Genomic DNA, 14,998 nt, shown 5'->3' on the forward strand with positions numbered 1-14,998 from the left:
AAAATTTGAAGCGTTTCGCCATGCTTTAAATTTGACCTCCTTTGGTGGTGGCAGAGATGATCCTTGTACTCTTGATCACTCTCCACTCCAGGGGGGTTTGTTGGGTATTTCACTCACGCCTCACTTACGCCTACGCTCACGGAGTGTCGGTGATCAGTAGGACACTGGGGCACTTTTTACTCTCGGTAGGAGAGGTTTTTTCCCCCATACTTATGGTATTATTTCGTATGTGCTTATGACACACACTTACGGGCACTTACCGTGTTCAGGTGTGAACACCCCCCTACAACCCTAAGGTTTAAGGGTTGTACCTTGTACTTTCAGTTTACACTCTTTCAGTCTATTGCATTGGGTGTCGTGCTTCACTCTCTACTGTCTACTGTTTTCTGTGCTGAGCTTCAATCCTGCCATCTTCTCTCACAAGATAGTCATGGAGATTTTATGTTTTCCTCCAGAGTATGTCTGGCCATCATAAATATAGACATGGATTTCTACCTTTAAATGTATTTTATGTATTGATTACAATAACCTTCTACACTTTCACTTGTCCACCTAGAATATATCCAGATCACCATCAAAGCTCATAAGAGCAGACTGGTGATCAATCTTATTACTTTCCAATAGTATCTTCATAGCAAATCTTTATTCTCTCCTGTTATATATCTTCCACTGTCATTATCTTTTGGTATGCCATATTTTCTATCTTTGTATCAGCCATCAGGTGGTCTGAGAAAAAAGACTAGGAACAACAGCAGGGTGAAATTTTCCATTGCATATTGTGTGCATTGACAGAAGGGAGATGTATGTTGGTGCGGGCAGTCGTCTGTCAAGAACCAGGAACTATTAATTGTGGGAGAATAGAATGTTTTGGTACAAATAGCAATTCAATGCTTTTATCACAGCCAGGCCTGATGGCAGGTTTGTATATCCCTATGGTTTGTATGACCAAAATTCTCTACGTTGCTGCTTTTGATATGCAGATACCAGCTGTAAGCCACTCAAGAGACCCAGACCATACTGAGTATGGAAACTTGAAGAGAGGACCCAGATGCAAAACATATTATCTAGATATATCTTGAAGTTTACATTCTTATCCAAAGGAGTTTATTGTTATCCATCCCATTCCTCCACTCCCACCCTTTCCTAGTACTCGTCTTCAGTTGCATATCCAAGTTTAGGTTTAGGTTTGGTTCCATTTCCTCATGCAGAGCTTTTTTTTTGCAAAAGAAGTGAAATTTCAATTTTAATGAAAATGAAGCAGAGGTAAAAAATACAAAATTATCCATGTATAGGACTTCAAATATCATCCAAACACTGAAGGAAATCTAATACAAAGGCTGAGTAAAGAACCAGTTGGGCAGTCTAAAATGTCAAATCATGTGTGACTCAAGATGGAAGAAAGGTGCCCGAATCCCAAGTCTATAGAAAAGCATTTCTCCTCCTCCTCCTCATGCACTGTCATTCACTTTGTAGTCTCTCCCTCTGTGTCCAAATGCTAGAGGGAGTCTCTGCAATGGAGGCATCTTGAAGGTCTAAAGCATGGTTGCATTTCAAAGTCCAAATGAACAAAGCAATAATGCTGCCAATCATCTCCCATCTATGACATTGTCCCTTTGTCCATACTGACTCTGAAAAAATATGGAATAGGAATTCTTCTTGCATGCTTACCATAGATGAGGAAAGATAAACTGCCCTTGATATCCTCATAGCCACAGACTTGGCCTCAGTGACCCACGCTACTGACCCCCTGGTGACTATCGTGGACTTTGTTGTGCCATGGAAGACCATACCGCTTGGACACTATGGCAGTCTCATAGATAGTGCCTCTAGGTCTCTTCTGGTTTGCGGCATCTAGCACAATGTGTAGGAGCACCATCATAGCCCACCCATCACGGCCCAACCAAGTGCCAACTTCCGAACTTCTATGAGCAACCAACCATAGGAAGGCACAGTCTTTTTAGGTATGTAGTTGTTGTGCAGTCTGCTTCAAAAGTCTGCCAGGAACACTAGTAAGATGCCCTATCTAGTCAAATGGTCAGGAGTAGCTGGTACCACTTTGATCTTGCTCATCTAAATACTCTTGCCTAGTCTGGAGGTATATCTAAGGAAAGGTACATCTCTACGTGTGTCCCGAAGGAGGTCTTTCCATACCACTCCCTTGGATCCCACTGTAATCTTCAAGGTGTTCTCCTTTAATACACCCAGAGCCTCCATGTATCCAACGACAATTCATTGCGTTTGGTCTAAATACCAATTCCTATTACAATGAATCGCCACTCTCATCCTTCAATGGTTTCTATTCTCTACTCATCCAAATCCTCTCTCATTAATTTTCCAGAGCAGCTTCTATACTCTACTCATCCAAATCCTTTGACAACAGTGGCCTTATACTCTACTCATCCAAATCTTCTCTCATTAAATTGCCATCTTTTGCTAGTGAGAATCTGAGCCATCTCTGGGATTGTCCCAATCATGGCAATGAGGATGTCTCCTATAGTGAATAGACTGATCCAAGTCTGAGGGGTATGTGCCACAGTCCACCACTGAGGGGGAAATCTCTCTATCACTATCTCTGTCATAATCCTGGACTTTATAAGGCCTTGCAATCTCTATCTCTGAGGGTTCTCTGGTAACTCCAAAATAGAAAACTGCTATCCCAGCATGTAGGCAATCTAAGTAGAGAATCTCCCCCAAGTGTGATAAACCCTCTGTCGCAGCATGTGACCTGATTCTGATCTTAGGTAATGGTTGAAGAGAAGAGGCTGTCTCATCTACTCTTCCACTATGGTCAGAGCTAATTGATGAAGTACAAAAGAAACCAATCTCTAGGCTCGGCTAATAGCAGCTTGAAATCTCACTTCAAAACTCCTTCCAAGATGTGTAGAACTGACCTGCTGAGCAATCCATTGGATATTGGGCTATCAAGATCCCCCGAGAGCAAGCATGATTGTCTTTAGTCTTTAGAAAGAAAGCTTCTTCCAATGCTCCTCACATGGAAGAAGGCCCCTAACAATGAACTTCACTAAGAGAGATCTACTCTAGCTGTTTGGATCAATAATCCCAAGCTAGCTCTGAATCTAGGCTGAATGATGACATCCCAGGTGACCTTTGTCTTGGCCATTCTCCTATCTGTCAAGATTGTGGGAGAGAAGGAAGGAGTCTCACTTGTAGCTTTCTTGCTTGCACAATGGGGGAATACACACAGAGATGGAGGTTGAAAACAGTTTTTCTCTTCTTAGTTGTGTAAGCCAAAAGAACTCCAATACAAAGACATAGAAGAACCCTATATATGGGTCTCAAACCAACTCAACTAACTAAGGTGGCATACTAACTGAGCCACAAACTAGAGTAGATAAGGATAGCTATCATGTAGCTATTATTCATGGGCAGTGTATCAACCGCATCTGCAATTGACACGTCGGTGACATAAACGCACAACGATCACCCTGGCATATCACGAGTGGAGCTTGATATCTCAACACTCCCCCTCGAGCTCAATCCCAATTCCTCCACACCAAGCAGGTCTCTGAACTTGCGCAGCTTCTCTGCGCCCAATGCCTTCGTGAATATGTTAGCTACCTGATCCTCTGTGCTGACATAAACTAGATCAATAAGACCTAGTAAAACCCTCTCTCGCACATAGTGATAATGCACCTCAATGTGCTTTGTTCTAGCATGATAGACTGGGTTATTTGCCAAGTGTATACTACTCATGTTGTCATAATAAATGACAACTGGCCCATCTGTAAACTGATGCATATCATAAAGTAGCTTATACAACCAAGCTACCTCACATGCAGCCATTGCTGCACCCCTGTACTCAGCCTCTATGCTTGACAAGGCAACTGTAGGCTGTTTCTTGTTGCTCCAAGTGACTGCAGCACTCCCAAAAGAGAACACATATCCACTGGTAGATCGTCTATCAGAAATACTACCAGCCCAATCAGCATCAGTGTATCCATGCAACTGTATCTGAACCCCAGTCACATAAAGTAATCCATACTGCAATGTGGACTTCACATACCTGAGTATGCGTCTGGCCGCATCCAAATGCGGTTTCCTTGGAGCTTGCATAAACTGACTTACCAGTCCAACATTATAGCTCAAATCTGGCCTGGTAATAGTCATATAAATCAAGCTTCCTACTATGCGTCTGTACATAGTAGGGTCTTCCAGAAGCTCACCTGCATCTACACTCAGCTTCACATTCTGCTCCAAAGGAACTGAAATAGGCTTACAACCTGTCATCCCATATTTGGACAGCATGTCCAATCCATACTGCCTCTGCAAGAGCTGTATCCCACTTGGTGATCTAATCACCTCAATGCCCAAGAAATAACGTAGCTCTCCCAAATCCTTCATCTCAAACTTTTGCTTCAATAGCATTTTCACATGAAGGATATCTTCATCACTGTCACCTGTGATAATCAAATCATCAGCATAAATGACAAGCAGCATAATACCTTTCTCTATTTTTCTCACATAAAGTGAGAAATCTGCCTTGGAAATCTGAAAGCCAATAGTGACAAGATACTGTCATATCTTGTCAGACCATGCTCTAGGTGCTTGCTTCAAGCCATACAATGCTTTCTTCAATCTGCAAGCAAACTCAGGATGAATAGCATGCACATAACCTGGTGGCTGCTCCATATAGACCTCTTCTTGTAAATCACCATGCAAGAAGGCATTCTTTATATCCATCTGATGTAAAGACCATTCCTTTGATGCAGCCATAGCAATGACTACTCTTACGGTTGCCATCCTTGCAACCGGACTAAATGTTTCTTCATAGTCAATGCCATATGTTTGTGCATACCCCTTGACTACTAATCTTGCCTTGTATCTGTTCACAGAACCATCTGCATTGTGCTTCATCTTATAAACCCACTTACAACCAATTGCATTCTTACCTTTAGGCAAAGGTACCAATTCCCATGTATCATTTGCTTCCAAGGCATCCATTTCTTCATCCATGGCTTTCTTCACTTTTCTTTTCCCATGGCTTGCTCAAAAAAAGTGGGTTCTGGTTCCTGTATCACTTTGACCATATATGCATAGTGAATGGCTGTAAATCCAGCATATTTCAGCCTATCCACAGGATACCTAGCTCTGGAAGACCTGCACAAAGTAGGTTCACTCCCAAGTGCTCTCAAAACATCCCTGGTCTTCCTTACTCCAGGTGTAACAATAGAAGGAATACCCAACTCATCATCAATGCTCTGTTCTGAGCCATTGGATTCACCATCCACATAAGAGTAACCTGCATTCACATCCAACATGGGCTGATCTACCTTCTCTTTTCCTTTTCGTGATATCTGAATACCACTATCTGCATTGCTTTGAGAAGATTCTCCTGATCTCAATCTGCCTGTTCATGGCGAAGAATGTAAACCATTGCTAGAGGACGCTCCAGGTCCACTAATATCTTGTGACTGCTGCTGTGAATTCTGTGCAGCATTACCATTTTGTGCATCTACATTATCAATCACATTTATTGGTTTATACCAGCTACTCATCTCATCAAAAACAACATCTCTGCTCACTGTAAACTTACGAGTAGAAGGGTTATAGTATCTATACCCTTTTTGCTGCTGCAGAGAGTAACCAATAAAGATGCACTTCTCAGCTTTTGGATCCAACTTGGATCTCAACTCATCTGGCACATATACATAGACAATGCAACCAAAAATTTTCAAATGAGAAATATCTGGTTTCCTACCAGTATACCTCTCCTCTGGAGTCATCCCATGTATTGCTGCAGTGGGAGTCCTATTCATTATATAGATTGCTGTAGCAACTGCTTCAGCCCAATAAAAATCTGGCAAGTCTTTTTCATTGAGCATAGCACGAGATACCTCTCCAATATGCCTGTTTTTCCTTTCTGCAATTCCATTTTGTTGTGGGGTATGACCGCATTAATATTGCTGCTTTATGCCATGCTCCTGCAGGAACCTTGCAAACTCATTTGAGAGGTACTCTCCCTCTCCATCTGACCTTAGGCATTTTATCTGCAGGCCTGTTTCTTTTTCAACCATAGCTTTAAGAGTTTTGAAGTGCCCAAAAACTTTACTTTTCTTTTTCATAAAATACACCTAAACTTTTCTGCTATAGTCATCAATAAAAGTGACAAAATAATAACAGCCTCCAAAAGATGCAGCTTTAGTAGTCCACACATCAGAGTGGATTAATTCCAATGGCTTCTTACTCTCTTGAACATGTCTAGGAAATGGTTTCCTTGCCTGTTTTCCAAACTGACAGGCTTCACATACCTTATGCATTTCTGCAACCTTGAATTTGGGCAATCTTGCAACAATATTTTAGGCCTGCATTGATTTAAGTCGTTGTACATTAACATGACCAATGCGTTTATGCCAGATATCAATATCTGCAACTACACCGGTCCCATGTGCAAACATTGCTGCACTCAATTCAGGCATGTCTGCATCCAACGTAAATATTCTGCCCTTCTTCTTTCCTTTTGCTATCAAGCGACCTTTATTTTTCATATCCTCAACAAAGCATCCATGAGGATTAAATCTAACCTACAAGCCCTGCTCAACCATTTGACCAACAGAAACCAGATTCTTAGTGATATTTGGGACATGAAATACATCAGACAGATATTTATTTTTCCCATCCTGCATAGACAAAGGAATTTTTCCAATCTGCACAATAGGATGTGCAGTATCATCACCAGTCTCCACAAATCCTGGCCTTTCCATTTTCCTTGCATCCTCCATCCATTCTGCATGACCTGTCATGTGGTTTTATGCACCTGAGTCAACATACCATACATCATTGCTTGCACCATAAACAAATGCTCATTTCTATCATCACCCTGTCTACTAGAAGATGCATAATTCCCTTGTTGCAGTTTTCCATTCATGATGTCATTCTGCTTTTTATAGCAATCTTTAGCCATATGACTCATTTTACCACAGTAGTAGCATTCAACATTACTGTTTGCATTTTGGCCTCTTTGCCATCCACCACGATCTCTTTGGCTCCCCCTGCCTCTAGAGTTATCACGTCCTCCTCCATAGGACTGGTTTTCTTGAGTTTGCTACATATTCTGATTTCTACCACGGCCTCCTCTACCTCTGCCTCTACCTCTTCCAGCATTTGAGTAGAAGACAGCTTCTTTTGAAGTTCCTCCTGAAGAAGATGCACCACCATTTCTCTGCTCCTCAGAGATTAGAAGAGCAATCAACTCCTCAAAATCAGGAAATCTTTCACGGACGGAAACGGATGTTCGGAATTGTGCATAATCCTTTCCTAGACCATTCAAGGTCACAGAAACTAGATCATCATCTTCCACTGGCGACCCAATGGAAGCAAGTGCATCTGCAATCTTCTTCACCTTCATGTGGTAGTCATTGATGCTCATTTTTTCTCTTTGCGCATTATGCAACTCTTGCTTGAGCTGCATTTTCCTGGCTTGCGTATTTGTGCTATACATTTTTAACAAAGTATCCCATGCCTCCTTTGGCGTACTTGCATCCTGAATATGCACAATCATAGAGTCTGAAATGCTGGTAGACAGCCAATACATAACTTTCCTGGCTCTCTCATGCCATGCTTTAAATGCCTGCATTTGTTGTTGATTGGGAACATCAGGAAGAACTGGTTCTTCTTTATTTCCTGCAACAAATTTCCAATATCCTTTTCCCATAAGGAAATTCGTCATTCTAAACTTCCATGCTTGGAAGTTGTTCTTGTCAAGATTTTCAGTGACAATCTGTGAAAGAGAATCAGACGCCATTACAAAACACTACAAAAAATTCTGTCACTACAAAAAACACAGCTTCACCCTCACAAGGGCAAATCTGCAAAACTGGCGAAAGTGGTATTTGACCACATAGTCACTTCCTAGTGACGATTTTGCATAAACAGGAACCAAGGATGATTCTGTAACTCCCAATGTCTCTGCACACAAGCATACGATGCAATTTCTGTGGTAACTTTTCACCGATCTGTAGAACAGTGGTCACACAGCATAAAACAGGGCTTTTTCCTGAGTGCGTGCAGAAAACTTCCGCCTCCAAAACGGGCCCCGAAATGGCCTCAAATCAAAAAAATAGGGTTGCCATGGGCTAAAGCCCTTATCCGCAGTATATACTACTCTCTTGCTTCACCGCGAAGGGCGTCTCAACCTGAGACAATGCACTCCTGCACTTTCCGACTGTGCTGCCTGCAGAGACTTGCTCCCAAAACAGAAAATGAAAGCAACACTGCTCCTCTTACCAAAACACCGCGAGCTTGGCTTGCTTTCTTGAGCTCCTTACCACGAACAAGGCTCTGATACAATGTCAAGATTGTGGGAGAGAAGGAAGGAGTCTCACTTGTAGCTTTCTTGCTTGCACAATGGGGGAATATACACAGAGATGGAGGCTGAAAACAGTTTTTCTCTTCTTAGTTGTGTAAGCCAAAAGAACGCCAATACAAAGACATAGAAGAACCCTATATATGGGTCTCAAACCAACACGGACTAGAGTAGATAAGGATAGCTATCATGTAGCTATTATTCATGGGCGGTGTACCAACCGCATCTGCAACTAACACGTCGGTGACATAAATGCACAACGGTCACCCTGGCATATCACGAGTGGAGCTCGATATCTCAACACTATCTCCTCCCCACCAAATAAAGTTCTTGATAAGGTTCTTCACTTGGCCAATGCATGAACTCGAGAAGGCCCAACAAGAAGTAATGTACCACATGATCACAAGCAAAACCTAATTGGGCATCACACACCTTGCTAGAGTGAGACTTGATGTGCTTTAGTAAAGGGGCTTCTGTCTAATAGTCAGAATAGTGGTGCCAACTGTTGCTCTCAAGTGATGTCAATGCCCACATGACATGCAAGATATCACACCTAGTTCCTTGAGAACCCAAGTGAAATCCTCATAATTTCATTGGTTGGACTAGTGATCTCGATCAATGTTTTCAAACATTGCGACGGCTGGTTACCACTACACAAATGTTGCAAATCGCTAATCGGAATAAATGCTACGAGGTTCGTACCGATGCTAATAATTACACAATAGGTACCACCTTATATCAAGTCGGATGTCCTCTTGCATTTGAATTTGAAAACCATTAGCTCACCGATACCAAAACATATTACACCACTCAAGAAGGAATTGTTAGTCTTCGTCCATGCACTTAAACTTTGGTATCATAACTTGTATACTATTTGGTTCACTATTTGGACTGACCACCATTCGCTGAAATTCCTCTATGATGAACCTAATTGTTATGGTTGAAAGGTGAGATGGATGGGCCTTGTGTAGGAATTTGACTTTGAGATTCGATAGCATTAAAGCATAACCACTCAAGTTGCTAATTCCTTAAGTTGAATCTTGGAAGTCAATGCTTTATCTTTTCCTAAAATCTCAACTAATTTCTATCCTTCTCTGAAGGGTTGTTGCCAAATGGATCTAGGATCTAGCAGATAGTCCAAGACTGACCTAGTACTTGGGGAAGCTTTGGTGATTTGGATGCCCAAAAGGTAGCTACTGAGAGAAAGATGGTGGAAAAGTATTCTATGCAAAATGGATTACTATTTAATTAAGGAAAAGTATGTGTTCTCGATGATAAGGATGTTTGTAAGAAAAGGTTGTATGTGTCATGATGTGTCTAGCATGGATACCCTAGCATTTTAATTGGTCACACATGAAGACTTTGGTTGAGTCTTAAATGCATGAGTGCCAGTGTGTTACCTTGATATTATTGGATGAAACAAACAACTAGGAATGTTACATCCTTTATAAATTATTGATAAAGAGTGGAGCAATACCTCCATGGATTTTATAGCAGGATTAGCTTGTACAAATTGAGGTCATGATGCAATCTAGGTCGATTGCAAAGATGGCTTTATTCATTTCAACAAAGATGACCATTATATGCCATTAGTTGGCTAGTCTCTTTGTTGAGCATCTCCATAAATGTAATGGTTCACCGAAAGAAATGGTTAGTGATCATGATTTTAAGCTCACTAGTCATTTCTGGCAAACAATCTTCCAAAAATTGGAAACCCAAAATTATCCATGTCATGCTCGTGTGTGTTGATGGAGTGTGGTTTGGAGAGATCTATTTATAGAGGTATCTAGGGATTTTCCCTTCTTTGGATACACGAGATTGCGGACAAGAATATATATCAGCAAAACCAGAGTGATGCTAGTGGCAGCTGAGCGTTAGGTGGCATAGGGTATCACACACAACCTTTGACTCTTGGAGGATTTTCCCTTCTTTGGATACACGAGATTGCGGACAAGAATATATATCAGCAAAACCAGAGTGATGCTAGTGGCAGCTGAGTGTTATGTGGCATAGGGTATCACACACAACCTTTCTTTGTTGACTCTTGGAGGAGATTGGTCCCCCAAAGTACAAGGAACTCTGTACAGAGTAGCTAAGTACATCACAAATATAATGGTTTGATAGGATGATTCTTTTGTACTTGCCGTGGGATACTTTGTCCTGAGGGGTTTTATTGATATAATTTTCTTTTCTCTGATATATGGGGCAGATAGAGGAACACTGCATCTGCCAATACACGGTATATTATGATATATGGGGCAAATACCACTGCCTGTTTCGAGAGGGTTTTGGACCCTTGAGACGAATCATGCAGTTTGAGGATAAGAGATGCTTGGGTTTCTTCCTCTTGGAGCTTCAAAGGTGCAGAGCAGCTATTCTACAAAGTAGGAGGCCCCCACAACTCAACTCACATAGACAAAGAGCAGTCACTGACTTTTTCACTGCTACATGACCAAGTATGGCACCTACCACCACTACTGCCACATAGCCTATAGAAGTACATCATCATTGGACCTCATCTTCTATAGGTGTCCCTTTGGATAGAGCAGTGGCACTCAGCCGGCCCCGGCCCAAAGTCCACATGGACGAAGGCCTAGACATTCACACTGCACACAAATTAGAGCCATCATTGAGTGCCACAAGAAATAGATGTCGAGACGCCTCAGCCATGCAGAGATACATCTCCTTATAGGACAAACATCTTATTGATGGTGGAGAGTTTCCTTTTTCTGCTTTTAGTTTTAGATCATCGACATGTTTTCTTTTTATAGGACACTTCCATTTTATTTCATTTTTCAGTCTTATAGGCATGATTTTCATCCTTTCTCATTCCAAATGAGAAACGCACCATCATTCTATGTATTGCTTTGGTCTCATAGGCCACATTGGCCTTTTAGAGACATTAATATACTCTTTCTTTCTTTCTTTTCTTTCTGAAATCAAAAATGCCATTAATAGACATCAGCTCAACCTTTCTTTTTTGTACTTGCCTGAACTTCATGGTTTCAAACAGGATTGATAGACTGTGGCATGAAGTTTTTCTCGGGATAAGCTTTAGAAAGGCCTATACTGATGTGACTTCTGCTTTTCTCCTTTTTTGCCAAAACGTTTTATTTCTTGTCCTGTGAAAGAAAAGAGAGAAATAACGACTTTCAAAGTACTAATTCTGCTTGCTTTTTTTATGAAAATGTTTGACCTGCAGTATTTCAAGCACGCGCTTCTTTAAGGAGCACTTTCTAGAAGCAGCCATATTAATTCTTCAGGTCTACATCCTTGCAGTTCATTCAAATTTGACACTAATAAGGTTTGTGTAAAACATCATTAAATATGGCAATTCAAAGCAGAAATACAAGCACTTCCAAAGCTTGTGATACCTTACAATGTAACAAGATGAAATTGCACATTGTATAAAGTTTCAGAAATGCTATAAAAACATTACTTGTTGGTTTAGAAAGCTGTCCTCTCAAGAATAAGTGTGAGGAGTTTTGCAGGATGAAGTGATAGGTGTTCGAATTCGCGCATGCGCTCTTCTTCCACTCCTGAAATCTGTTGTGAAGCTTCCTGAAGATACAACATTTCTTGAGCGCATCAACTTCTGTGCTACCCAGAGACTTAATGACAATGATAAGCAGGTTGCAGCTGCAGCAAGAGCTGTTGCAGATGCTTTCAAGCACTTGAGCATCAGGTGTATGGGTGTTGAGCCTGGGAATGAAAACTATGCTATGCAGGTTACACAGCCATATAAGTCAAGCTTGAAATGATAAACAGACAAAAATCAAACACTTCTAGATCTCTATGTTTGCTATAGAGTTGCTTCTTAAAACAGAAATCATTATTCACGTTTTCTGCATGCAGGTAGAGTTTGAGACCGTTGATAAGCAGCGAGAAGAAGAAGAGTGGAATATGCTTGGCAAAGAAGAACAGGTCTGGCATTAAAATCTTCCATCACAAATGTGACTGCGTTTGTTGCAGTATGGTTCATCAAGTGACAGGGTGTTAGCTGTGCTTAAACATAAGGCAATGTTCTAGATAGAGTAATATTACTTGGTGACCATGAGAATGTCTGTACTATCTGGTGGTAAAACGTTCTATTGAGCTTTCTACTTGAACATGAAAGCAATTTAGATAAGCCAAAGACAAATTAAAGACAGTGGTAGCTGACTTGGATCATGGTAACATGATTGTATAGTAGGGAGTGCCATAGTCACAGGATTAAGCTAGTTTAGGCACATCAGTGCACAACTGCTGGCTGTGTGATTAGCCTTGGCTAGGTTAGCCGGTTTCCATTGAGCAGTTATTCTATGACTGTAAAGGGAGTCCTCTTTTTTCCACCTTGTGTGGGTCATGATGACTCTACCTCTCCAGCACGTTTGGCTTGTTCCTGTTCTGTTAGAGAAGGCGGGCCAGAGTACGAGTCAATTTCCAGTTTTTTTTGTAATCCAGGTGGGTTATCAGGTGTGATTCAGAAGCATCAGTTAGTACCCCTTTTTTTTCCAACCAAAAGTAAACTGTACAAAAATGCATAGTCAAAGCATGTGGAGATGCATTTAGTTTGTGAATCAATAGTAGAAATAAATAGAAGGCACAGAAGTAGACACCCCAAGCTGGCTAAACTCAAGTGAGGATATCTAGTTCAAGGGATCATTGGACAAACAACAGGAGATTTGATTGCTAGTATTATATCCTGCTTCATTTGGACAACAAGATGCAGCCACCATTGAGCAGAGACCATTTCTAGGAATTGGAAAGAGATTGTTCACATTCTCCCTGGAAGATGGGAGAAATCATGATATAACTCTGAGTGCAAAAGGAGAGGTTTTTTTCCCCCAAAGCTAATAACACCTCAAAGAAACATCGCCTATGGTAAAATATAGTATGAAGATCCCTGTAAAGAGCAGCTGGGGACATCATCGATGCAATGGTTGTGTAAACAACCAATCTGGTGGGCTATAATGCCAAATGGTCTGCAAAAAGGCATGTCTCCTCCTCATCTTCTCAGAACCACCCTACAACCTTTCCCACCTCCCTCGGAGAGTGGATAATCTCTATACAAATGCTCGAGAGAGTCTCTGCAGTGGAGATATCCTGGAGATCTATAGCACATCTACACCTCATAGTGCAAATGTACCAGATGATGATACTAGCAATACGCTCCCATCTGGAATAGTGTCCCTAAGTCCACTATATTTACAAGTAGTCTGGAGTGAGGGTCTTGCTCAGATGCTGGACAATGATGAGAAAGGAGTACCTGTCTTGAAAGTCCACACATGCATAAGCTTAGGCCTTTTTTTATGACCCAAGTTACAGCCCCCTAAGTTACAACCATGGTATCTATTATGCGATGAAAGACCATCCAGAGGGCTTTCCTCCACACCTTCTCAGATTTGGGGTAATCCCATGGGCCATAAACAGTGCCTTTGTATCTCCTTTGGCTTGCCACGTCTCACACATGCCATTAGGACACTGCTTGAAAGCATCTGCAACAGCTCCTTTGAGCCCTATGAAGAGAAATTCTCCTAGGTCTGAAGCCATCCCCCAAAAGTCTGAAATTTTTTTATTTGCGATGCCATGATTGTGTGAGAGTAGCTGTTGGCGGTGCTCTAATCCTACTCATTCAATATTGCTAAGAAATGTGCCTCCTACACATACAAAACATTAGAAACATCTAGGCATTTTTGAAACATAGGAAATGCTTGAATCTATCTTTCATGCCCAACAGATTAGAGTCAACCAAATCCAACATGTTTTAGCTATTTTGAAATTGATTAACTATGTATGTTTGAGAAGTCTTAAATATGGTATTATGCTTCTTTTAGATTCATGGAATTGGCTTGATCAATGGCGGTATATAGTATATATAAATTGTTGGACTGATTGTACACTTAAGATTTTGTATAAAATTGTTTACTCATGTGCAATATGTATTTTGATTGGTCCATGAGACTTGAGGTATATTTATATGTACAGGTGGGTATTGGTGGGGATCCTTCAAGATTGCATTGGAAAGTTTTTGTGTATGATGTGGCCAAAAGCAATGCCATTCTTGGGTAGGTAGAAGTGATACTCATTGAGGCCAGGAAAGAAGATAATGATGACACTGTCATCCCCGAGTGATGAGTAATCCCAGCCCTGGATCCATCTTGGCACTAAGGACCTAACATCGAGCAGACGATCTACATCTCTTCTACAAAGGGGACATCCTTCTTGCAATCATTATGACTAGAAAATTTAGGATCTTCACTTTCCTGGTGGAGAATGGCCGCCTTCAAAGAGAGGACTTAAATTAGGTAGAGTTGATGAGCTACTCTAGATAGAGAATCAAAGTACTGGCACATTGTGAGAGGAGATGGTATATTGACCCAAACCTAGTCATAGATCTACATCTCTTCTACAAAGGGGGACATCCTTCTTGCAATCGTTATGACTAGAAAATTTAGGATCTTCACTTTCCTGGTGGAGAACGGCCGCCTTCAAAGAGAGGACTTGAATTAGGTAGAGTTGATGGGCTACTCTAGATAGAGAATCAAAGTATTGGCACATTGTGACAGGAGATGGTATATTGACCCAAACCTAGTCACTTGATTGATGGATGGAGACATTGGGCTTCTCAGAGGAGGCCTCTTTAGAGATTGCAATGGGACCCAAGAGAGTGGGTTTGGAGAGACCCATTCCTTG

At 41.3% G+C, this 14,998-nt stretch overlaps 1 protein-coding gene across 3 annotated transcripts in view; it reads left to right on the forward strand.

Annotated features, from left to right (window-relative positions):
- The window catches only part of LOC148034443 (uncharacterized), a 355,106-nt gene that overhangs the window by 314,065 nt on the left and 26,043 nt on the right, over window positions 1-14,998 (forward strand). For all 3 annotated transcript variants that reach the window (XM_087679378.1, XM_087679379.1, XM_087679380.1), the window contains 3 exons: window positions 11,526-11,586; window positions 11,815-12,051; window positions 12,179-12,247. In XM_087679378.1, coding sequence (XP_087535504.1) covers window positions 11,526-11,586; window positions 11,815-12,051; window positions 12,179-12,247 — 367 coding nt within the window. The remainder of the gene's footprint in view (window positions 1-11,525; window positions 11,587-11,814; window positions 12,052-12,178; window positions 12,248-14,998) is intronic.

This window comes from Lygodium microphyllum, chromosome 6, assembly GCF_053477565.2.
Source record: "Lygodium microphyllum isolate KBCC chromosome 6, Lygodium_microphyllum_v1.1.10, whole genome shotgun sequence".
Lineage (NCBI taxonomy): Eukaryota > Viridiplantae > Streptophyta > Polypodiopsida > Schizaeales > Lygodiaceae > Lygodium > Lygodium microphyllum.